Source organism: Peromyscus californicus, unplaced genomic scaffold (assembly GCF_007827085.1).
Source record: "Peromyscus californicus insignis strain IS unplaced genomic scaffold, ASM782708v3 Scaffold_1__1_contigs__length_55948999, whole genome shotgun sequence".
Lineage (NCBI taxonomy): Eukaryota > Metazoa > Chordata > Mammalia > Rodentia > Cricetidae > Peromyscus > Peromyscus californicus.
The window spans coordinates 7,058,585-7,084,443 of NW_026294492.1; the positions used below are offsets into that span (position 1 = coordinate 7,058,585).

At 47.0% G+C, this 25,859-nt stretch overlaps 1 protein-coding gene across 2 annotated transcripts in view; it reads right to left on the minus strand.

The window, feature by feature from the left end:
- Nol10 (nucleolar protein 10) overlaps positions 1-25,859 on the minus strand; it is an 83,709-nt gene that overhangs the window by 26,810 nt on the left and 31,040 nt on the right. For both annotated transcript variants that reach the window (XM_052745837.1, XM_052745838.1), the window contains 2 exons: positions 25,602-25,654; positions 998-1,124 (listed from right to left, as the gene is read on the minus strand). In XM_052745837.1, coding sequence (XP_052601797.1) covers positions 998-1,124; positions 25,602-25,654 — 180 coding nt within the window. The remainder of the gene's footprint in view (positions 1-997; positions 1,125-25,601; positions 25,655-25,859) is intronic.

Here is a 25,859-nt window from a genome sequence, read left to right on the forward strand (position 1 = left end):
TCTGAAAATCACACTGGGAAAAATCATGTAGCTGTCTAAAGTAGTATGCATTGGAACAACACCAACACCACCACAAAGGCAGAATTAAACTTGGGGTGCTCTTCTACTGTTAACTGTGAGAGTTAATCGGAAACAACTTCCTCGAGTTCAACATATCAGTGAAATTGCAAGGGTGGACTTTTGCATTGGAGCCTTAACAGAGAGAACCGAACTGTACTGACATGTAAGACACACAACTTAAGTATGTGTCCGCATGTGCTTAGCACCTAAATTTTCCTCAGGGTACGTGGTCTGATCGATTACCAAAGTATCGATATATTTGCTCTTTAGTGACTGACCTCACTACAGGTCTACCCAGTGAGTGTGACTAGTCAGAGGCTGCAAAATCTAAACAGCTTGATCCAAAATCAACCTCTCTGCAAACTGGTGAGGTCAGGTGCTGGCTACAGAGATGGGAATCTCTGAGTCCTGAATTTAAGAACGCAGGCTCAAAAGCCTGGAGCATCTGAGTGTCAAGTCAGTGCTCAAAAGGTTCTCAACTTTGGAGCTCTTCGGATTTCAGGCTGGAATGCCGGCCTGCATCAAGAGTCTATTCTACTGGGAGGTTTGAATCCTAAGTTCTGGATTAGGTTCTTTATGAATAAATACACCTAAAAGAGACCCAAGAACCACCTGCTTACTGTGTGCGAGATTCAAAGCTATTACACCTCCATTATCACTGTCAACGCCACGCGCTCTCTCCTCTCTGGACAGGCTGTCAGTGCACTAAGAGGAAGCCTCTCCCAGCTACGGCACACACACCATCAGCTGGTCGAACTGACCTGAGCCTTTTTCTGAGCAGAGATTATAAATTTGATCATTTAGAACACTTTTGATATCTGATTTGGCAGAAATGGGACATTTGGAAAATCAGATAAAAATGGTTCAGTCTATTCTATGTTCAAAACTCCTGAAAGTGGAAACAAGACAATTTCATAAATACTTTATCACATTTTACCTAAATTTTCAAGGTCTTTCTTGGTGACAAATTTGTAGTCATCATACACTGTGCTCTCTGGATTCTCTTCTAGTTCTTCTGTCAAGTTGTCCAGGAACGAACACCATCTGGGAGCAGGCCCCAAGACCTGGGGGTTATTAAAGGTCACTGTGTCAACCACAACACCATATAGCAGAGGTCTTTAATCACAGCTGTATTCGTTTCAATCAGAAGAAAGACAGCTACAGTATGTGCAAACACGGCCGAGAATATAACGGGAAAGGAGTAAACAAAGTAGAAGAATTTAGACTTGAAAGGGAAAAGTGCACAGCTATTATGTTGTTACATTAGAACTATCAAAACACAGACAAGCAATTCAGATACTTACGATAACTTCATTCATTTACCTTCCATGTCCCTCACTGAAGACAGTGCTAGAATTCTACAATATATATTTGCACTAGGATTTTAAAAAAGCTTGTCAACAACAAGCAAAAGTCTAAGAATGACTTCCTTTCAAGGTTTTCCCCAGTTGATAATTCTATCCTAATTAATGTGTCCCATTTAAATATTACAAAATGTTTAGCCCACACAAGTGTGGGGATCTCGGTGATCCCCAGAACCCATGTGAAAACCAAAACCGAACACCAAGCCCCCGGCGTGGGAATGAGCGCAGCGAGTCCAGCACTGGTGATGGAGAACGGCAGATTCCCGGGGCTCACTGGACGGCCAGTGGAGCCTAGTCACAGCCCAGCAACGACAAAGGAGTCCAAAAAGAGATGGATGGCACTGGAGGAGTTATACCCGAGCCTGACCTCTGCCCTTTACATATGCTCACACACATGGGTCTTCATTCCTCCCCGACACAAACACACAAAATTAAATTCCAGACTATACCTAAGAGCAATGTATTATATTCGCAACAACTGTTTAGAGTGTAGAGATTTTAAATGTTCTCATTAAAAAAAACCAAGTATGGTTCTAGCCAGTCGTTAATAAACCTTATACACAAAGAATGTTGTATATCATTAGTACACCACACCTTTTTTCATACAGACTCCGTCAGACCTGACCTAAAGTAAATACCCACTAGGCAGCCCAGGGAAAGGTCAGGAGACTGAATGGAGCTTACGGCAGCAGGCTAATGGAACGAGGCCCACTCCTCCTCCAACACTGTGAGTGCTGGGTAGCTTTTGACTGTTGACAGTTTCTTTCCCCACATGCCACATCCACTGGGGTCAGTGCTTATTTCCAGGGAAATCTGCTCGTTCCCTGGGGATACTACAGACAAGAGAGCCCGGGTTCAGCACAATGGAACCTTCAATAACAACTTACCTGTTTATGTCAGCAGAAATTACACAGGGAAAACCAAAACCACAATGAAAGTTAGGAAATCAAGTTTTAACTTTTTGAGAAGGTAAGAGGGAGAGGCATCACAAAGGAGAACGGCCCTTGTTAACACCTTCTTCTATTAAAGGGGGTAAAAAGGCCCCAATACACCGTCACAGAGGCTACGGAGCTAAGAACATGAAAACCAAGACTTAAGGAGCACAGGAACCTTACAGACCGGTTTCCCAGTACTACAATTTATACTGTTTTAAATGATAAGTGAAATGGTTTCATTCCAACCTTCAAGAAATGCAACACAGTTTTTACAATTCATGAAGGACTCTCTTAAAGGAACTGCTGTGGGTTTAAGTAATTGTGGGGTAGTAGCTTGAAATCAGCAGACACCTATACCCAACATTACAATATATAAAGAACTTTTTGGCAATGATCCCTCTGAGAGTTTAAACTTTACCCCCAGAGGGAAGATACAGATGGTGTGCATATAAGTGTGCGTGGGCACACACACGCATACACACACACAGACGTACGCCCAAGTCACACACAGCAATGAACGGAGTCCAGGGAAAGTGCACCCCAGGGACTTGGGCTGAAACACGCCTGGTGACAAGGCAGAAGCTCGCGGCCCGGGGGGAGCTGGGCAGAGTTCTGCACTTGCAAGCACAAGCTCTTCCAGCAGCCGCGACTGGAGGAGCAAAGCTTCCCCAGCAACCCTTGCTTCTTCAGACACAAGTGCTCACGGTCATTTCTCTGTAACCCGAGGCCCCAAACACAAAGACGTGAGGCCCTCATCGGTTTTCTTAATGCTGATTTCTCAGCACCTGGGACAGTCTTCCAAACTGTAGCTCGACAAGTAAGGGACAAAGCAGGTATGGATTTCACACACACTGGCATTACAATTTAAAATGTCTGGGAAAACTATTTCCAAATGGTCTCTTTTTGTTACTCAGATGAAAACACTTATGTAGGTTATAAAACTATCAGAAGTAAGATCACTTTTTGGTGAACATCAGATCTATTCTGACTGTGGTGCAAGGGACTCCTGGTGTCATCAGGGGACCAGTTCCAAGTCTTCCACCTACACGAAACTGTGCAGGTGCTGACATGCTTGTAAACTAGAGGTGTCCTTCTATATATTTTAAAGCAAAAGACCAGCTGAGCAGATGTGTGGGCCTAGGTTCAATCCCCATCACTGCAAAAGACCATCTGTAGACTATACATGAAAGTAATACTTTCAATTTGTTTTTGCTTTTCAAGACAGGGTTTCTCTGTTTAACAGCCCTGGCTGTCCTGGATCTCACTCTGTAAACCAGGCTAGCCTCAAGCTCAGAGATCCGCCTGCCTCTGCCTCACAAGTGTTGGGATTAAAGGCTGCTCCACCACACCCAGTGCAATACTTTAAAATTTTTTTAAATTTTGTGTAGTGGGTAGCCATTCCAGCTTTGACCTGGAAGTTAATGCTCTTTCTCTGGAAATGATTAATGATTCTTTCTCTGGAATCTGCTAACCAGGATTTACATAAAAAGAATCTTTCTCTGGAATCTGCTAACTAGAATTTACAAAACAGGCTTGTACCCAAAATTGATTTTATTGATAATAAATGTGAATATTTAATGGATAGAGCATTAACTTCCAGGTCAGAGCTGGAATGGCTACCCACTACAATTTTGGGGTATGGGGTGGGGCTGGAGAGTGCTTATTGCTCCTGCAGAGGACCTGGGTTCAGTTCCAATCAGATGGCTCACAGCTGCCTGTACCTCCAGTTCCAGGGGACCCATTCCCCTCTTCTAGTCTCCTCAGGCTCCTCCACGGATGTGGTACACCATTGGGGTCCACAGCTTTCCTAGTGAGAGCTGAGCTTGCTTCACACAGCAGGGCTGCATAAGGGGAAGGACTGACCACGTGCATGGTCACAGGTGCCTGGGATGGTCTGCACTTGGATGTGCTGGGGAAGGTCTTTTGCTGCAACACTTAGCATTTCTATAAAAAGCCCTGTAGCAGAGACACAAGGGGCTGGTAGATAAGGATCCAGGCCCACCCCAGGCTGTCCTGTGTTTCTATCTGTCTCTCTCCCTTTATATTTCTATCTAAATATTTCCCACTTCTCCCTGCTCAAGAGTACCCTAGGGAAAACAGTGGGGGCAGGTCCCCCACAGTACACATAAACTTATGCAGGAACACACACATATACATTAAAATAAATCATTTTAAAAGCTAACATGATATAAGTGCAGCTGGGCAGTGGTGGCGCACGCCTTTAGTCCTCAGTGCTTGGGAGGCAGAGGCAGGTGGGTCTCTGTAAGTTCCAGGTTAGCCTGGTCTCCAAAGCGATCTCCAGGACAGTCAAGACTACACAGAGAAACCCTATCTTGAAAAAACAAAAGCAAACAAACAAACAAATAATGAGATAAGTGCTATGTAAATAATTATTGTATCACCTAGGGCAAAGTGACCCCAAAGTCCCCAATAAAAAATCCAAGTGGTACATAACAGTGTCCCCCTAGACTGAAACAGTCCATTCTGAAGGGAAGTGCTACAACTCAAAATAGCTTCAGGAAGTCCTTGAAACTGACTGGAGTCACTAGGTCCCTCCCTGTCAGAGTGAGCAACAGAATCTGAGAGTCCCTCTCAGACAAGGTAAGCTGCAGGAAGACTCTGAGACCAGACCAGCTGCCCAGAAGCAGTAGCCACCAGCTGAGCTGCCTGAAGAGGAGACACTCTCCAACCTGGTGATCTGCCTGAAGAGGAGACACTCTCCACCCAGCTGGGCTGCCTGAAGAGGAGACACTCTCCAACCTGGTGATCTGCCTGAAGAGGAAGACACTCTCCAACCTGGTGAGCTGCCTGAAGAGGAGACATTCTCCACCCAGCTGGGCTGCCTGCAGGTTCTGCAGTGGGCTCTGGGTGCCCAGCTTAGTGAGCTGTACCTGTGCTGGCCTAGGCTCTGGTGATGCACTTGTCTTTTGAGGAATGTCTGCTCCTGTAACTGACCCCTCACCCATACTGCTGGGCAACCCCAGTGACACTCACAGTCCACCACACTGGACTTTGGTGGCATCCACACATTGCTCTGTCGCTGGTTCTCTGTCTGGGGTGAGTAGATGTGTGTGTTGTCTCCCCAAGGGAAAGTTCGGTCACACACCATGTCGGTGACATTCAGTAACTATTTCCAACTGTAGCTCCCTGACTGCATGAGAGAACTGTAGGTGGGGACAGGTGGAGCCCTACCGTGGAGGCAGCTACAGACGTGGACCTGAAGGACCAAGAAAAGATGGATTTCATCTTAGGGATGGTGGTAGGAATGACCAATGTCAGATCAGCTCTAAAGCTAGTTTTCCAGCCTTCTTTAAAAAAAAATCATTATTACATTTATTTATTAGTGTATGTGGAGGGGGGGAGGGAGACAAGGTATCATATGGAGGGCAGAGGGCAATCAGCAGGAAATGGCCTCTTCCTCAACATGTGTGTCCCAGGGATCAAGCTCGTGGCAGGAACCTTTACCTGCCAAGCCATCTTGCAGGCCCCCAGAACATCTGTGACCTTCCTTTTGATTAAATACCTGGATTTTCATGAACTGCTTTAATTTGTTTCTCAGGAGACAGGCCTATTTAGGATAAATAATCTCTACAATCAGATTTGGGGTCATTAAATTTTATAGGAGGAAATATTCCCACAAAACTCAAAATTTAGTGGTGACTTTACTAAGCCCATTTCCCACTTCCTTTTCAGAGAAAACATTACAGCCACTGTAGGAAGTGGAGCTTATCCACACCAGCACTCTTCATAGGCCTATTGTTAAGTTGCAAGAACCCTGGTCACGGCTCTGCTGTGCTTACAATGACTGCATATTAAGGTGTCAAAGTCCCTTGCTGTCTTCCAAGGCATAACGTTACTTGTCAACTAATCCTTAAAGACATATCGATTTATTTACCAAATTTTGTTTTTACAACTTGAGGAAAACTTTTTTTTTTTTTCTTAACAATCTATGGTCATTACCATTCCATCAACCAGGTCATGTTTTCTGAAGTAGGAGCTGTAGCTCGACGGCAGAGAATGCGCTTAACACATTCCAGATGCTGAAGGATGAGCTGCTTGACGGGCAAGGTGCCTGCTGCCTAGCCTCACACCTGAATTTGATCCTTGGGACCCACGTGGTGGAAAAAGCTGTCCTCTGAGCTCCACATGTGAGCAGCCACCAACATAAACATACACAAAGTAAGTGCAATTTTTAAAAGAACCTGTATTTGCTGACTCCTAGCAATGCCGAGCTGGACTACAGAATAAGCTTTTCACTCAGCGGCCACATGAGTTAACTGTTTCCAGGACATTTTAAAAACAGAAATATAAATTCTGGGATTAGAGCAATAAACACCACCAGCACTAGTGACCACTCTAAGGGATAAAGTCCTTTAAGGGGGTAAAGGAGTAAGTCCATGTGGAGCTTAAACCTAGGTCCAAATAGCAAGCTGCTATTCTCACTGCGAGGTCATCCCTCTTTATTACAAACAACTTCACAGCCCAGAATTTTGGCATCTTAAATAATACTACAGTAAATATACCACAGATTATATAACATCTCCAGTGGATTCTAGGTTAGTGGCCCATTAGTAAACCCATTAAGAATGTCTACAGCAGAATCATATATATTCATACCACTTATTTGGGACAAAATAAAGATAATAAAGAATCAATGTCAATCTAGGTCAAGCTTGAGTCCTAAGGAGCCAGGTCAGTTATGAAAAAGAAAAAAGAAGTTTTTGCTTCTTTTTTTTAAAATATACAAATGACAGGTAAGAAAGAGATGACAACATTGTATCCAATATAAATATACATACTAAATACAGTTTCATGTAGTGACTATACACCAAACTTAGCTAAGCTATGATATAAACATCGTGGGCCGCTATTTTATTCATGATACTTTCTATGCTTGTACAGCAAGATTCTTTAGGGAAGAGACTAGATTGCTGTAATTTAAGATGTTCAACTCTAAGACAAACTCAGGAAATTTCCTCCTGCAGCTTGCTCCTTGTTGGCTACAGGACCCCTCATCACCGGCCTGTGTTCTAAGTTCTGACAGCTGAGACTTAACAGCGATCACAGACTGGGCGAGCCAAAGGGAGGGGCTGCCTTTGAGCATGTAATTGCATTTGCAGCATAATGAGCTGCCTAATTGTACATCCAAGTTTACATGCATTAGCCTGAGTAATTATGAGTCATTCAAAGGTGCACTGCTCTGCTGTAGCCTTTTGTCCTCTGGTCCTAAAACTCATGTTAGCATCATTAGGATTTAATCTTAGTGCTTAAGACTTACTTTATTTCTTGGGAACAATTTTAGCCCAGGCTGGCCTCAATTCATAAAGATGACCTTGAACTCCTAATCATCCTACCTTTGCCTTTCAGCTGCTAGGATCAAAGACCTGCACTACCTCACAGCAAGGTTTACCACTGAAAAGGAGAACATTTATCTTCTATGACTGAATTTTGATTTGGTTTAGAAATGTAATTTAGACACTGAAATAATAAGAAAAAGAAGGCCAAGTGAAACAAACAGACCCTGTTTATGGCGTTCTTCTCTCCCTGTCCTGTGCAAGGCTCTCAAAGCACAAAAGAGCATTAGGCAGTATGTTGACATTCAAAAGCCAGGGAGACTGGACATTCCGGGCAAACAGTTCAATACAAAATTAATGCCAACAATAAGAACAACAAGGAGCTTGCAGTTAGTAATGGCAGCTCCCAACCCCAAGCCTTGCTAAAATGACACAAATGACTATGAAAAGGACTCAACTGTGAAGGACAGAAGATTGTACAGCGGCACCGGAGAGCACGCACAGAGGCGGCCAGCGGTGAGAAGGGGGAGGCAGAGACGGGGAGGCAGAGACAGTTCCTCACAGTGCATCTGGGACAGATGGAAGCGGGTGACGGGGCTAGTAAACACCTAATTCCCACACTTTTAGGAGACCAGAGCATAGGACTCTCTGGAGGCTTCGGGGCTGTGGAGAACAAAGGGACACGCGACCCAGCTGTGGGCTGAAATGACAACTGGTCTCGATATCAGGGCCCTTCCCAGTCCCTTGAATGCCAGAGGCTGAGCGTGCACGGCTGTGCTTCTACCTCACGAAGAACCAGGGGTGTTCTCTACAGAAAGCCAAAGGCCCAGAAGGTCCTGAGGCATTGGGGTCTGGAAACTGGTTCAAAGAGTCAACAGGGAAACTTCCAGGGGATGAGAAAAGATGCACAGGGATTCCCCAGGCAGCACCTCACTGCCTCCTCACACACAGGATCCCAGGTGCAGCACCCCACTGCCTCCTCACACAGGATCCCAGGTGCAGCACCCCACTGCCTCCTCACACACAGGATCCCAGGTGCAGCACCCCACTGCCTCCTCACACAGGATCTATAGGCAGCATCATACTGCCTCACTCTTACACAAGAATGGACTGCTAAAGATATCCAAGACCATCAAGCAAAAACACCTTTGACTGTAGAGAAAGAGCAAAACTAAGGAGAAATACTCCCCCCGCCACCATGAGCTTCAATTCCATAAGAGAACCACAGACAAGGAAACAGCTACACTGTTCCCAGGAACTGTGGGGAAAATGGGAGGGGAAATGTGATGAAGAAGAGGAGGTGGGCAGGCCAGAGACCCAACAGAGAGACTGCAGAGCACATCTGGAACTGCTGGGCCTGTGTGAGGTCAGTAAAAAGACCTGCCAGATACAGCCAAAAGGGTCTTCTTGCAGGCCACTGCAGGCCACTGCAGGACCTCCTTCTCTTTCACTGAGTGAGACAGAAGCCATCAGAGGGCTCTGGCCCAGGCCTGACATGACCTGACTTGTATTTACAAGATACCCTGATAGAGGCTGGAGACTTGCTGGTTCCAGGCATTTAAAGAAATCTCTGTTCAATCATTAACTGACAATTAAGCAAGGCAAACAGAGACTTCTGGGGCTCCATAGAACAGAGACTAGACTTTATAGTTAGCCCAGGAGCCTTGCTACACAAGCAACAACCAACTCACTTCCACAGTTGCTACGTTCTCTTCAAAGTTTCTAGTGTTCAACAACAACCAAGTGACAATGCATGGGGTGAGGGGACACTATGTGCTGGAGACGGGCGGATAGAAACAGCTTCCCGAGTGAAGTCATAAAGATACTCAGCACCGACAAATGGCGGGTGAGCGCTGCACACACAGAATGAACAAAATCTATCACTCAGCAGGAAGTAACTCTCTAATCTACACCACAGCATAGATGGGCCCTGAAAACAGGTGAAAACCAAACCATCCATGTATATGAAATGTTCAGAAACATTCTACAGTGATAGGAGGCAGTGGTTGGTGGGACTGTGGGGAGGGGAGGAAGAGACAGTGAGCAGCTTCCTCTTGGTGTGAAGCAGCCTCGAGTTAGCTGGTGGTAACAACTGCAGGACTCTGAAAATACAGAAGCCACTGGACTACACCCTCTGACGGACCAACACTAGAGTTCTAGACAAAGTTGTGTTTAAAATCTAATTAAGGATCACGTGGTGCACTTAACTAGAAGATTCTCTACCATTCCTGCCGCTCAGATGGGAACATTCTCTAGGGCTCAGGCCAGCTGGCCAACCAGGTCCCCATCCTTAAGAATGCTCCTCATGGCCGGGCGGTGGTGGCGCACGCCTTTAATCCCAGCACTTGGGAGGCAGAGGGAGGCGGATCTCTGTGAGTTCAAGGCCAGCCTGGTCTACAGAGTGAGATCCAGGAAAGGCGCAAAGCTACACAGAGAAACCCTGTCTCGAAGGAAAAAAAAAAAGAATGCTCCTCATAACTAGATTATGGTGACTACCCCTGGTAATGAGATCCAGTTGAACACTTCTGGCAGGGATCTAGGGAGCGTGTGCCAAGAGTACTGAAACTCTTTCCACCTTAAGAGTTTGGCTTCCTGGGACTTCTATCTACATCAATCTTTAAATCTTTTCATTTGTTTTCAAATTGTGGTACTCAGTTGGGTGAGGGACAGCAAGATGGTTCTAGGGATCCATTTCACCAACTTCTAGGGATCATTCTTGGCACAGCTGAGCCAGAGAGAGGCCAGAAAGACCCAAGTACTTTCAAGGTCCCCATTCCATCCCTGAGAAGACTGTCTAGAGAAGCACTGCTTCCTAGCTCACCAGAAGGACAGATTCAGCCCACCCCTCTGCATTTATAAATTTTAACATTACTTGAAGGCTCGGACTTCGTCAAGGAAGCTGGTGCAAACCATCCATTGAAGACGGTCCTACCAGAGCATGAAGAACCTGGAACCAAATAGCTCAGCAAGAACCAGAAGCTCCTGCTAGACTAGAGATTGGGGAAGCAGAAAGACACCCAAGTGAACCCCTTAGTTTAGGTGAATAAATATCTTATTCAAAAACATGAGGTGCCTTCCTCAAACCACCTGTCTCAGATATTCAAAACTAGACATATTTAGAGACAGGCATGGCAGTGCATGGCTTTAATCCCAGCACTCAGGAAGCAGAGGTAAGAAGAGCTGAGTCTGAAGCCAGCCTCGTCTACATAGTGAGTTCCAGAACAGCAAGGACTAAATAGAGACCTTGTCTAGAGAGAGAGAGAGAGAGAGAGAGAGATTGATTGATTTAATCCTCATGAAGTAAAAATGACGAGTATTACATCTCTTTCTGCTTTGCATTAAAAAATAAATGGCGCCGGGCGGTGGCGCACGCCTTTAATCCCAGCACTCGGGAGGCAGAGCCAGGCGGATCTCTGTGAGTTCGAGGCCAGCATGGGCTACCAAGTGAGTTCCAGGAAAAGGCGCAAAGCTACACAGAGAAACCCTGTCTCAAAAAAAAAAAAAAAAATAAAATAAAATAAATGGCATATAGCTTAAAAAATTTTTAATTGTGTGTGTATGTGTTTGTCTACGTATGGGTTTGCACACATGAATGTGGTATTACAGAGGCTAGCAGGGAGCATCACAGCCCCTGGAGCTGGAGTTACAGGTGGTTGTAGCTGCCCTACATGGCGCTGGGAACCAAACTCGGGTCAGCAATATGGCATTTAATTTCTGTGCCATCTCTCCAGCCAGAAATGAATCCAGAATGGCGAATTAAATAACATGAAAAACTCCTCAGCTTCCATTTTCCTTCAACACTGACTGAAAACCCAAACAAGGAGGAGGAGGGCAATGTTAACATGGTCTCATTCTTTCAAAGTCCACTGTTAGCTGAATGAGAAGAACAAATTCTTAAAGGTCTCCCAGTCACTCTTCGCTGAGGAGCCTGGCCTTGCACCTCGGCTCCAAACCACAATTTGGTATTTGTGTCATACTGCACTTGAATTCCAGAGTGTTTCCTAGAGTTCACACCCAGAGCTTGCAGTAACAAGATGCTAAGCAAGGTCCTCTGTTTGCCGCAGCCTTTTCCTCTTATACTCTCCTAACTGCTCAAACTCAACCTCACACACCCATGGACATGACAGGCACTCGGCCAACTTTACCACTGGAGAATGGAGTTATCGCTTTGATCATGCACCTGGAAGTGAGCACTCCCCCAAGATCTTGCTTAGCTGTTGTCTTCTGCCAAGAACCCCAGATGGTTTAGCGTGCTGGCCTTGGCTGTCAGCACAGCAGTTGCTTCCTTTCTACCTGACTTCCTTGCCAGCAAAGGACAAGCTAATAAGTTTTCAGTGCCTTCTCGGTGCTTTCCGAATAAGTCTGTAAAACCAAGGGTGCTGTATATAATATACAAAAACATCCAGGGAAGGAAACCCTGAAAAAAAATAAATAAACGAACAAAACTATTAAAAATTCTACAACACTCTCTCAAAGTTGCACATTTCAACAGCGCTCGCTATTCGAGGAAGGTCAGAAACTCTTTTGCCCCTTAGTGGTTACTTATTACCTCCAGGGCGACATACACAGTGACCAGGAAACCCTGAAGAAGATATTTCAAACCCAGCAAAAGACTTCCACGTTCTCCAAATAAAGTCAAGGGCGAAACGGCAACAAACCAGCCAACCAACAGCAGCCACCACCTATCTAGACTCAATGGTAAAATGTGGCCGACTCTAAGGTACTAGAGAGACTTGAGTGTTCACACTTTCTTTGGAGGGTAATCGAGACTCCCCCACCTGAGTGTCCTGAGGATCTGAAGACGGGAAGTGGATGCAGGCTGTGGGAAGGGAAGAGTGCGTGTTCCATAATCTTTCTTAGTGATGTCTCAAGCTATCCCAGGCACCACGCAAAATCTATCCAACATGACTGTGAAGAAAGCTTAGGTTAAAAACTCAAAACAGGGGTTGGGGATTTAGCTCAGTGGGAGAGCGCTTGCCTAGTAAGCACAAGGCCTTGGGTTCGGTCCTCAGCTCCGGGGGCGGGGGGGGGGGGACCACAAAACTCAAAACACCACCACCACCACCACCTCATGATGTAATCTTACACTCAGAATAGAAGGAGAGAGGAGAGGAAGGAGGGAAGGAGGGAGAGACAGGAGAGAGGGAAGGAGGGGGAGAGAGAGACCTTGAACAGGGAAGGAATCATACAGTTTGGTGGGAACCAGCTGTTCTGGGTAAAGCAAAGACTTAGCCCTGGGGTGCTTAGCACCAAGGCAAAAGGAGATACGCAACAGGGAAGAGGACCAGGTGAAGGACGCACCAACAGACCCAGGGAGAACCCCACTTCTGAGGCTGAACTGAAGCCGCTATCACAGACCTGTCAGGGCCTCCTTTAAAGGAGGCCTACAAAAGAAACTTCAGCGGACCTGAGCTGTCATTTATGAAGATCAAACTAAGCAGTCTAAGTTACGTGGCTTAATGGCCAAGCCTGTCTGCAATGTTTAAGGCTGTACCGTGAAACATGCCAACATGGTCACTGCTAGCCACACGTGGCTACTTAAGGAAAAATTAAAATAAAAACAAGCTTAAAAGCTCAGTTCTTTAGGCATCCTGGTCACATCTCGGGTAATCCTGGGTACAGTACAGACTAGGCCAAACCCCAAGGGCTTCATCAGCACAGACACAATGTATGTGGACGTGTGTGTGTGTGTGTGTGTGTGTGTGTGTGTGAGACTGAGAAAGATCCCCCTAATGTTGGCAGCACATTCCAAGGCAAGGCTGAAAAGAGAGAGCTGGTCACCACAGTCCCCTCCCTGCTCCTTGACTGTGGACACAAAGTGACTAGCCTTTTTTTTTGTTTGTTTTCACAGAAAACAGGAAATAACTAGCTGGTCAGCAGGCGTAACAAACTTGCACGTGCATGCAATAGGTTTCTTCCTAAGAAACAAGCTAGTAAGTAAGCCAGAAGAAGGGATTCAGGAAAACTAAAAGCAAATCACTGTGGGAAAGACAGAAACAACTGCGTAGTGGATGGCTGCTGGATATTCTAGGAAAAAGGCAAACTATGAAGACAATTAAGAGGCCATGGGCTCCTGGGGGCCTGCCAGACAGAGAGGGAGGAACAGATGGAGCGCACAGGTTTTTAACAGGACACCATCACGTTAGTTAACCAATGACCCCGTGCATTTGTGAAAATCTACCAAATGTCCACCACCTTGAGTGACCAACTAATGCAAGTTGTGGACACAGGCTGACAATGGAGACTTGGGGCGGCTTTGGCGAGTGTTACAGAACACTAACAGGAACTGGTCCAGAGACTAGTGATGACCAGATGAATGAGGGTATATGATCATGGACAGACACGCAACAAACAGGGACAAGCAGCTGACCTTCAATGTCTTGTCACTCTCTTCCAACCAACACCACCACTCTGTTCCCCAAGAGGCTAGTGCTGTACTAGGCTGAGCATAAAGGTGTGCACCTTAGTCACAGCTACTTCGGAGGCTGAGACAGGAGAATGGCTTCAGAGCTGGAGTTTGAAGTCAGCCTAGGCAACGCAACCAAGACTATCTCAAAACACAGAAACCAAGTACAGGGAGTTCAAGGCCAGCCAGCCTACACAAGACCCTGTCTTAAAGAAAATAAAGAGCAAAGGCACACAAGCTGCTCTCTCACATGGACAATCTTAGGAAAGGGCCAGAGGAGAGATTTGCTGAAGTGGGAGCACTCATGAGGGACAGACAGTCCAGCTCTCACGGCTCTCTGACTTGGTTCTATCGAAGCCCGATTTCTCTAACGTTCAGCCATGTCACTGGCCCCTCTCTGCCTTCTATTTCTAAGAAAAGAAAACACAGCTAGTGGACACATTAATCAAAGACAACGCACCTGATGATTTCAGTCCCCCAGTCTCAAAAGGCGAATCCAACCACTGTCCAAACACTGTCCTCTACCTCTGCCATCTAAGTGGTCTCACCCACAGAAAGCTGGCATACAAGGCTTACTTCCAAAGAATGGCAGAGACATCAGCCCCGAGAGCCCCAAGATGGAAGGAAGAACAGAGCTGTGGAGGTAAGGCCGTGGGTGTCATCAGATTCAAGCCAGAGTCAGACAGGAGGTCATTAATTTCAAGAACGAACAGCCTGACATATGCCCACTTCAGTAAAGCAAGAATTACCTGATACATTAACACAACATAACACACGCTGTAAGTGTGTCAAGAATCACCCGATACATTAACACAATATAACACATGCTGTAAGTGTGTCAAGAATCACCCAATACATTAACACAATATAACACATGCTGTGTGTCAAGAATCACCTGACACATTAACACAATATAACACATGCCATAAGTGTGTCAAATATTCCCACTTGTAAATTTTTTAACTCAGTATTTTTAACCCAATCAGAACTGAAATTAATGTCTGAAAATATGGCAGGATGCTTAGAAAATTACTTCCTGACCTTCACACATTAATGCCTTAGGTATGTCTGCTATTTTTGTGGCCCAATAATTGTGACGGGAAGTGGAGAGGGTTTCCTCTGCTAAGAAAAATGTCACAGATACTGTCACTGCCCGTCTCCTGTGTATAAAGCTGAAAAGAGAGCGCACACTGCCACTGACACCAAGCGTTACCTCTCACTTCACGGTTACAGACATAAGTGGCCAGCAGCACCAAACGAGAACACTGCCTTGGACTGCACGCTCACACACAGATCAAGTCTATGAGAGAAATGCTAGGAAGGAAAAACAAAAGAACACTCTCCTGTTTTTGCTAGTTGGAAAGAAAAGTCAGTGAAAACATTTAGAACTTGGACTCCAACTCCAAGTGCTACCTATCAACACCTCCCATCTGTCATTCCGTAAGTGAGCACCCATGAGATACCCCGTCCTTCCAAATCTTCCCGTGGACCTGGCTTTACCTTTCTGCCTTCTCTGGAGGTTAAAAGTCGGCAGATGTTCCGTATATTCATTAGATGGCAAGACCTCTGAAAACCACCATCTCTCAAGACAAACTTGAACTTGAAGTGAATCCCGTCTCTTCATTCAAACTTGCCTTCTCTTTGCTCTCGTGGCTCTGCCGTGTGGTGTGTCCATCTAACGGTCCGAGAGCTCTTCCTGCGCACTCAGTGATGGAAGATTTCTTCAGGCCAGTACGCTGGGGTTTTCCTCACCTCACACATGCTGCCTTTAAGATCTCTTTTTCCTTACCTTTTGCAAAAACGCTTTCTGCAATGGGTTGTACCTGGTAAGACCTGAACTTCCTTCTGAGTCTTCCAATCCACAACTCCCAGAAACACTTCTCAGTGAACAGCAGGGACCTCAGGAGACCCTCAATGCCCCACCTTGTCACACACCCCGCACACCTGGGCACTCTCTGAGGCTCTTGGACTTCAACAGCTGACCAAAGCCCTCTGCTATTTTGCACAGGCTGCTAAGGGCTTCCTTGCCTGCTCTGAGCTTTCTAACTGGATCTTACAAATCCTCCCCCTTCTGTATTCTAGTCATTGCATTTAACGTTTCTTAGCTTTACTTCATTGATTTAAACTCAGGGGCTGGAGAGAGGGTTAAGAGCACCGGCTGCTCTTCCAAGGACCCCAGGTCCAATTCCCAGCACCCACATGGCAGTTCACAACTGTCTGTAACTCCAGTTCCAGGAGATCTGGCATCCTCACACAGACATGCATACAGGCAAAACCCAAATGTACATTTAAAAAAAAAAAAATAAATCAATTTAAACTCTTACACAGACAGCGGGTTTTAAAGTCAAGTGGCTATAACGAAGTGGAACATAAACATTAATTTGAAATGTCATGGGTAATGTGGTAGGATATGTGACCCCCACACATGGAAGGTAGACAGGAGGATCTGGAGCGGGCCAGCATGGTAAGATCCTGTTTCACAAAGAAGAATAAGCTGGTCCTGGTAGCACAGACCTACTGTGCCCACCACTTGGCTGACTGAGGCAGGGGGATCTTGAGATTAAGCCCAGCCTGGACTACAGATTAAGTGCAGAGCTAGCCTGGACACTTAGTAGGGCCATATAGGACCATATCTCAGAATAAAATATACAAAAAGGGTTGGAGCAGTGACAGGCATCTTAGCATGGATAAAAGCCTAGCCTCCATCCCCAATACTACAGACAAGTACCATCAAACTTTAAAAACCCTTTGGAGCAACACTACACAAGCAGATGACTTGTGCCCAGTAGTGATGAGTCATGTCCCAAACCCTGTTATCTGAAATGACCAGGGTCCTCTCGGTGTGCTGTCACTGTGAGAATGTGGGGAAATGAGTATTTTCCCTGGTGCTGCTGCTCATCTCAACCACAGCCCACAACAGAAAGGACTGCACAGCTGTTTCCTCAGGCTCCCAGTGAGGATGCATCACTAGCACTACCCTAGATGCAGGAGGGAAAGGAATGGGGAGCCAGCCGAGAACACTCTCTCAGGTGCCCAGGGAGCAGCAAGCCAACCCCTAACTCAAAGTGCTCCAAAGGTGAGCACCTACTCTGGCTCCCCACTCTCACGGTGACCAGGAAACAGGCTTGGAAAGAAGGTGACTCAGTGCCTAGGCCGGTATTCACTCAGCTCTACCTTACTCCAAAACCTGAGCTCCTCCCGTGAGTGACACAGAATAAGGAAACCACCCCTAGATCTAGCCCTGTTAACAAATGGTTATCTGACCTTGAACAAATAACCCGCTGCCTCAGCTGTAAATCAAGGATTCCTTCCTGCTCTCTGTTCTGGGCTTCAAACGCTTCCTCTCCTCCTCCCTTCAAAGCACACTCGACACCTGGAGTGGGGAGGGCATTTCAGCAGCTACTTGTCGACTTGTGTTCTGTCTTGTACATCCTCTGCTTGCTGGCACAGTCCCTGGGGATAGTGTTTTTGCCTATGGCACTACTTCCCCAAACCAAGGGACTATGTTGCTACTAGTCCTATAAAACAGCAATTTCTAACAAAATTACTTCTGTTACCGTGTCCAACAGTCCTCTGACTTAATGAGCCTTTTATAGGAAAATGTCATCAATCATTTCCACAATTTACATGCACACTAATACAGTAACAGCAGTTTCAGCACATACTACTATGCCAACAGATAGCTCATCTGGGGAGCTCTCTAGAGTATCAAGTTAGTAATCACAACGAGCCTGTGCTGTCGGCTGTGAGCTGAATTGAATCCACAGGGCCCATCAGGCAGACTGGACCCCAGATCTTAGAAAGGAGACTGAACAGCACTTCTAGCAACTCCAGGGAACAGCACAGACCCACACCCAAAGAAAAGCAAAATCTATGTCTAGTCTTTCACACACGTATGTACCATAGTGGCACATGTGCCCTGCACACAGAGTAACTTTTGCAGAAACTTCCAATAAACAGACAGCAAAAGCTACAAATATATCTTACAGACAGCAAAAGCTGCATATATATTCTTATAGACAACAGCAAAAGCTGCATATATATTCTTATAGACAACAGCAAAAGCTGCATATATATCCTTACAGAAAGCAAATGCTACATATATATCTTACAGACAGCAAAAGCTAAATACATATCCTTACAGACAACAGCAAAAGCTACATATATATCCTTATAGAGAGCAAAAGCTAAATACATACCCTTACAGACAACAGCAAAAGCTACATCTATATCCTTATAGAGAGCAAAAGCTAAATACATATCCTTACAGACAGAAAAAGCTACACAGCCTTGGCTTGCAGTTTCCTAGGAAAAGTGACAGCGGCCATATCAGAGGAGCAGCAGGTGGCAACAGAAGTTCAGGTGTCAGGCCACCAGGAGGAAACCCCCTGACGGGTGAATCTCGGACAGGCAAGGCCCCAAGACCACAGACCCCGGAATGTCCTTTGCTCCTGCTGTGCCTTTACATGTTTGCCGCTGCCATCCTTCTCTGGTGTCTGGCATGGTGTGAATGGGTGTGAGGAGATCCCCACTGCCTGTAATGTAGTGTGTTTATCTCATGGAAATATACTATTCTACTGGTCATTTTTACCTGTAGATTATTGTGAAGATGATTTCTTCCTAAGCTGTACTGTCTAATTGATAGTTAGTTTAAATAGAGTTTTGGGGATTAAAAATAAAACAAGAAAGTGTCACACAGCTAGAACACGTGGGTTTCTATTGAGGAGTCACACAGATTGTGGCTTAGGTTCATGATTAAGGAAAACAACTGAGTCCCAGTAGCCCAACTAGCTTAAATTCTTTTAACCTGAGTGTTGGGAGATGTGTTCACAGGTTTTAGAGTGCATCATAGATGAAGCAAAGCTTTGAGAAGAACTTGAAGTTAGACTAAGATGTTTTTGTCAAACAGCTTTGAGGTGAAAAACCCAAGAAGACAATCTAAAGTTTTAGAAAGGCACATACCCGAGTGAGGAACTCGTTAAGGTCAGGGAACGAGACCAAAGCAGCCCAATTATTACTAACTGATGTACTGTCTTGCTTGGATTGGTTGATGACCAAAGCTGATGATTAATTCCTTATACCCATTTCTGCCCTCAATCTCCTGATATAAAAAACTTTTGATGAGTGGGTATGCACCCTAAAGATTTAAAGGAGAGCTGACTGTTTTTCATGTATAAAATTTTAGGTTTGTGATTCCTTTAAGATTCCTTATAAGATTACCTTTCAAGATAAGTAATAAAGTGATTGGTCCCTTCTCTGTAACTGCAAAATGCAGCCAAAACACCTGACTGAGAAGAATACCTTGCTTGCTTACACTCTGTTAATCCATAGCAAGTTGCTTGGGTAAGAATGTACGTGGGTGCCGGGCGGTGGTGGCGCACGCCTTTAATCCCAGCACTCGGGAGGCAGAGCCAGGCGGATCTCTGTGAGTTCGAGGCCAGCCTGGTCTCCAAAGCGAGTTCCAGGAAAGGCGCAAAGCTACACAGAGAAACCCTGTCTCGAAAAACCAAAAAAAAAAAAAAAAAAAAAGAAGAATGTACGTGGGTTCTTGGGGATAATTTGTTTTTCACCTATAATCCATAAAATGTTGTAGGGGATACAGAAAGCACGCTGTTTTTGTTTTTGTTTTTTACTTGTATTCATTATAATCATTCACTTGAAAAACAGAATGTAACCACGTTGTAATTTCTAAATTGCCTGAAAGATTTTGTTGGGGTATATGAGCTGTAGAGGAAAAATAAAGACAGAGAATAAGGAAAAAAACCAGAGTGAGAAGGAACACATCAAGAACGAGAGAATTAGGAGGAATGCATCAAGAGAGTTACAAGAAACACATCAAGAGGAACAGAAGGGACATCTCTGGATAGAGATAAACAGAGAATACAGAATCAGAATCAAAAAGAAGAAGAAAGAAAGGGTCTCAAGGAAACCATCAAGAGAGCGAGTGTCTTTTCCCTTGCTCCCCCAGATAAAAAGTTACAGTATGCCCCTCCATGGATTTCCCTTGGAGCCCCGTGCTGCTGAGGGTGGCCCCCGGCAGCAAAAGAAAAGGGTTGAATCAATCTATTCTGCAAACAGAATTAGCGTCAAATCTTTGGATAGTCTTAGCTGTAGCAATCTGTCAGCACCTCCATGCAAAGGTCCTGCATCACTCAAAACTGCAGTGTGCTGGTGTGTTGGAGCCCAATAGGTTTCCTAGTGGCTGTACCCAGCAGGACTGCATAAGAGGTTGACTGGACCATGGGCCTGGGTACCAGGTGACTGTACCTAGAAGTCTTTGGCATTGTTATAAATAGACCTTTAGAATAAAGTTCTGGGCCGATGGCTAAGGATCCAGGCCCACCCGAGTCTATCCTGTGTTTTTCTCTCCCCTCTATTTCTAACTAAGTCTCTTATCCCTCATTCCTCTCGAGTCCCTGGGGTAAGTGTGGGGGCTGGTCCCCGACACTGATTGATCAGAATGTGCCTCCAGAGAACAAGAGCCGAGCTGCTCAGAACACAGAAGCATGCTCGGACACAGGAGCAGGCTCCACTTCTGTACCTGTAGCAGAAGACGACTCATGCAAAATGCCAGTCTGATCTAAAGACAGCTAGAGCTGTCAGAATACACAACCACCCTCTAGAGCTCCCAGCATCTGGCCGTCAGACTCCTCACATGTATTTATTTGTTCACTGATTGTTCAACACAGATTTACAGTGAGGCAAAATGCTGTGGGTGCTGGGGAAAAGAAATAACTTCCCTACAACCCATGCTTTAGGTAGTGGGGATGGACATACAGAGAAACAGGTAAGTAAGCACAGAGGGGTATGTGGGGGCTTGCAGGTCACGTGGTCTGTATCACAACCACTTAGCTGTGTTCAGTGAGAATACTGGAGGGCACTGCTTTCCAATAAAGCCTTGCTTACAGAAGATCCCTGGTCTAGAGTACAGCCTTCAAGATGATCTGATTCTGGTGTGATGGGATCCAGTCTGTAACTGTGACACAGGTGGCCAGTCAGCCCTCCAGGCCTCTGGAGAAGCTTCTCCTGTGCCTGCATATTTCCATTTGGTGTGACCTGATCTATGTGAACGGCTACCTTCCCAGACTTCCCCTAGGATCTGCTTATGAAATGTACTGGTTCCCTCGCCTAATTGGTGGCTTCTTAAAATTTCCAAGTGCTAGCCGGGCAGTAGTGGTGGCGGCGGCACACACCTTTAATATCCCAGAGCTCGGAAGGCAGAGCCAGGTGGATCTCTGTAAGTTCGAGGCCAGCCTGGTCTACGGAGCGAGATTCAGGACAGGCTCCAAAATAACATGGAGAAACCCTGTCTCAAAACAAACAAACAAAAATATTGCCAAGTGCTTTTTTTGTACTATGTGTGTGCAAGGGCCAACCTCACAAGACTTTTGAAAAGTTATTCTTGAACAGTTCTGGAGGTCTCTCAGAGATGGCCCACAGACAGACGTGGGTAAACATCCCCTAAAATGCACCTCCCTCCGGCTGGTCCAGGCTCCATGCACCCTGGCTCCCACAGGTGACTCCAGGAAGCAGCAGACCTCCGCTCTTGGTTCCACCTTTAGTCTTTCTGCTCAGACTGCTGGGGAGGTCCAGTGGTGCAGCGCTGGGCCAGCATGTACAAGGCCCTATGTCCAGGCCCCGGGTGTGCCCGTTTGCTCTGTATTGCTGTGATCAACACCACGACTGACAGCAACTCGGGGAGAAGAGGGTTTATTTGGCTTACAGGTCTCAATCACAGCTGAACATGAAAAGTCAGGAAGGACTGGAGTAGGGGCAGGAACCATGCAGAAATGTGTTCACTGGCTTGCTCCTTGGGGCCTGCTCAGCTGCCTTTCTTCCTCTCCTCACTCCTCCCCTCTATCTTTCCCTCTCTCTCTTCCTTTTTGAGACAGGGTCTGGTTTTACTATGTAGCACTGGCTAGCTTAGAACTCACTATGCAAACAAGATTGGATTTGGACTCATAGAGATCCATCTGCCTGCTGTGCCTCCCAAGTGCTGGGACTGAAAGCGTGGGGCACCATGGCTTGCTTTCTTACACTATCCAGGAGCACCTGTCCAAGGGGAGCACCGCCCACAGCGGGGTGGACCTCCCACATCAGTAACTGATTACGAAAATGCCCACAGCCTTGCCTGTGGGCCCATCTGATAAAGGTAATGAATCCCTCAATCAAGGTTCCCTCTTCCCAGGTCACTCCAGCTGGAGTCAAACTAACGCGACCTAGCCAGCTCACCAGAGGCCACCACCCACCCAGAAAAGCATTTCCTCTCTAATAACTTTGTGCTTGGGTTTGGTTAATATATGACTGGCTTGGCTGGCAATCTGGTCTGATCATTCTTAGCAGAAATGGCTTTTATCTACAAGCCATTTCTTACAGATAATAGAATAAGATCTATTCTGAAGAGGGTGAGACAAGACAGAGAGTCTGGTCTCTAGCCTTTTCTGGCTCTCATACAGAGCGTCATAACTGTGTGAGGAGTCAGGACATTAGTCTGGACCAGTTTTAAGCAGATCGCAGAACTGATGTATGCTTGTTCCATCTGTATTTTTACTGTTGAAGTCAAGCTAGTTGATGGACGGAAAACAGACCGCAAAGCCAGTTATGGGAGAGCACGTGTGTAATCCCAGAACACTGGAGGCTGAGGTAAGGACAACTGCAAGTTCACGGCCACGGCCAGCCTGGACGGCACAGGAAGACCCCCATCTTTAAAAAAAAAAGGGGGGCAGACTGAACGTGGGACAAAAGTAAAATAAGAAACGGGTTAAGAGGCCGAGATGATGACTCCAGACAAGCCCGCAGGAGCCATGTGCAGACCGAGGGCTGCTGCTGAGGCTGCACGTGGACACGTGGTGTACAGTTAAGACGTCCAAGTGGAAGCGCTAAGGAGACAGGGATACACCTGTCAGCTGGAGAGGAATCTGGTAGCTGGTCACAAAGCACGGGGCGATGAGCCGCCAGAGTGAACGCAGACAGAAAGGGAGGCTCTGAGCCAAGTGTCCTACCCTTTAGAGGTGGGAAGAGAGCCCAGGCCAGGCAGGTAATGCAGTTTCCTCTGATATGCATGCACATCCAGAATGGACCATGCAAGCAACTCGGGACCCAGGGTCTCCTGGCTGTGCAGCCCAGAGACTGCAATGCCAGCAAGTACAGGGGCTTGCTGGACGCAGAGTCTTGGAAGTCAGGGACACTCCAGTGCAGTACCAACCTCACGGCTGGACTCTGAGGTGTGTCACAGAGCACTTGGATTCCCTCAGGAGTCTACAGTTGCCAAAGGTGTTCACTCTGCAGAACTAGCCTGAGATGGAGCCACACGGCAGAGAAAAACTGAGCCTGGACAGCTGTCTCGTCCTTGGTTGTGGAACCACTGATAAATTAGCCGCTAACGCGAGCGAGACAGCAGACACAACAGAACTAACTCCCTGAGAGAGGGCAAAGGAAAGGACCAGGGGGAGGGATGGAGACGAGGGGAACCCACATGGTCTCAACAGATTAGCACAGGCAAGGGTGTGGGGAGCTAAAGTCAGGACTGTGTCAGTCTCCAGAGAGTCTAAGTGTTCAGGAAAGATGGGATCAGCTGGAAGGGCAAAAGCGAACACGCTCAGAGAACACCGAGCTGCCTTCTCTGCAGCTCAGCCTGCAGGGACGTGGGACGGCCGCACTGATTTATAAGATGTTCCTACAAATCACAGGTCAGACCTCCTACACTTGGCACCAGCCATGGACTAAACACACACGTCTCTGGTTCTCTAGGCCTCACCCGAGCCTTGGGCCATATGCAGCTCCTCAAGTTTGATATCAATCTTCCGGTAAATGGCAAGCTTTCAGCCCGGGGCTCGCTCTTTGAAGGAGCAGTGGAGAGAGCAGGTGCCAAGTACAGACATGGCGGCGCTGAGGAACAGGACTTGGTGCAAGAGTGGGGGACAGACGGGGCCAGGAAGGACAGCAAAGGACAACCTGCAGCTCGGCCTAGCAAGACCTCTGTGCACACTGGTCCTGCATGTGCAGGCACCCGAGCTCTGGATCCACTCCACAGCTGCCTGTCCAATCTCCGCTACCAAGCTGAAACTCAGGGCCTGGGAGAGGCTGGAGTCGAGAGGGCCGCTTCTCACTGTTGGCTGCATCAGCCCCTCTTGACTTGCACCCGAAGTCCCCATCACTTGGAACAAAAAAAATAAGCCAAAGCAACCTTTCCAAAGGGCAGCCTTGGCTCTCCCTTGGCTGCTTGAGGTGTACCAGGCTCCCTGTGCCCCTCACACACACACTTCTGACCCTTCCCAGTCTGGCACTTGCTCTGCCCCATGAGTCTTTCTCCCTGAGCTCCCTCTCCACAGGTAGTTTCCTGCGGTTGAATGCTACTCCAGCCTTCCATCTAGTCTACAGAATCAACCTCCAGGTTTGCCCTGAAGTCACTCTGTGCAGTTTACTGAAGTTCCCACAGGCACCTAGCCCACCCTTCCATCTAGTCTACAGAATCAACCTCCAGGCTTGCCCTGAAGTCACTCTGTGCAGTTTACTGAAGTTCCCACAGGCACCTAGCCCACAATGGGGTAGGGGTCTCTCCTCCCAGGCACTCTCGAAGAATCTTCCTCCTAGAGCTCACGGCCGGACCCCAACCCGCCTTTCTTCCCGTCTTAACCCAGGATGGAGCAGTGGTGACAGACTGCACTCTGGTGCTGCTGGCACCCAGCACCGTGCCTGGCACACGGCTGATGCAGCCAGCGGGTACCTATTAACCGACAGGGACCAGGGAAGACGGGGACCCAGGCACAAGTGGAGGCCGTGCGGCTGGGGGAGGGGCAGGGACAGTGCAGGAAAAGCAGCAGCTTCCTGTCTGAACAGCCTCAGAACAAACACTTCGGAGTGCCGTGGCATCAGATGCAGCGGGCGGAGCGGTAAAAACCAATCCACACACAGTTGAGCTACTCCAAGGAGACTTCCCATGACTGGCGGCCCACAGCAGTCAGAGTCCAGCTCTCAAGTCCTCCCATCTGTAAGGCCCGTCACCCAGCTCTCCCCCCAGACCTCAGAATGGCTAATGCCAGCTCTACACGAAGGCTGCCTTCCGAAGAGAACATCTTTCTGTTCTCTCCTTCTATAGTCTAAACGGTAAAGTGTGGGGGCTCCTGGTGCAGAAGAACAATTCTTGAGGGGTGACAGTATAACAACAGATTGTGATGAGACTGAGACGGCCTCTCTCAAGTGCACCTTACTTCTAACAGAAACAGCCTGCCGTGAGGTAACCAGAGGAGTGCTGGACTCTGTTCTGATTTAGACCTCCGCTGAGTCAACAGCTCCAGTTCTAGATCCTGAAACACTCCACAGCAGAGCAAACAACGAAGCATGCTGAGAAGACTAGTTTTCTCAAGCCTATGCTAAGACAGCACAAAACAATCCCCACAGCAGCATGCTGAGACATTTACTCAGCCGCAGAGCGCGCTGAATCTACAGTGAGTCTGTGGTGCGGCACAGCCACACAGAGCCCAAAGGCTGTCACATGACCAGTTCACACACAAACCCTGTGCCTGCTCCTGCTGGCTCTTACCGGAATGTAGTAGATGCCCATCTTGGGGGACTCGTTGGCAGTAAGAAGCATCCCTAAAAACAAACAATGAAAAAGTTAACCACATGACAAGAAGGACCCTTTTCTACTTGTTTAACGTTTTGAAAGGCTTGAGTTGCCAGTACCTGCAAGCTGCCTTTCTGGGCAAGGGACCTCAGTGGCAGGACAGCTGACTCCCCATGGAAGAACCCCTATGTATGAATTTCCTGAGGAGCTCAGGCCATGAGCAGGCTCCAGAGA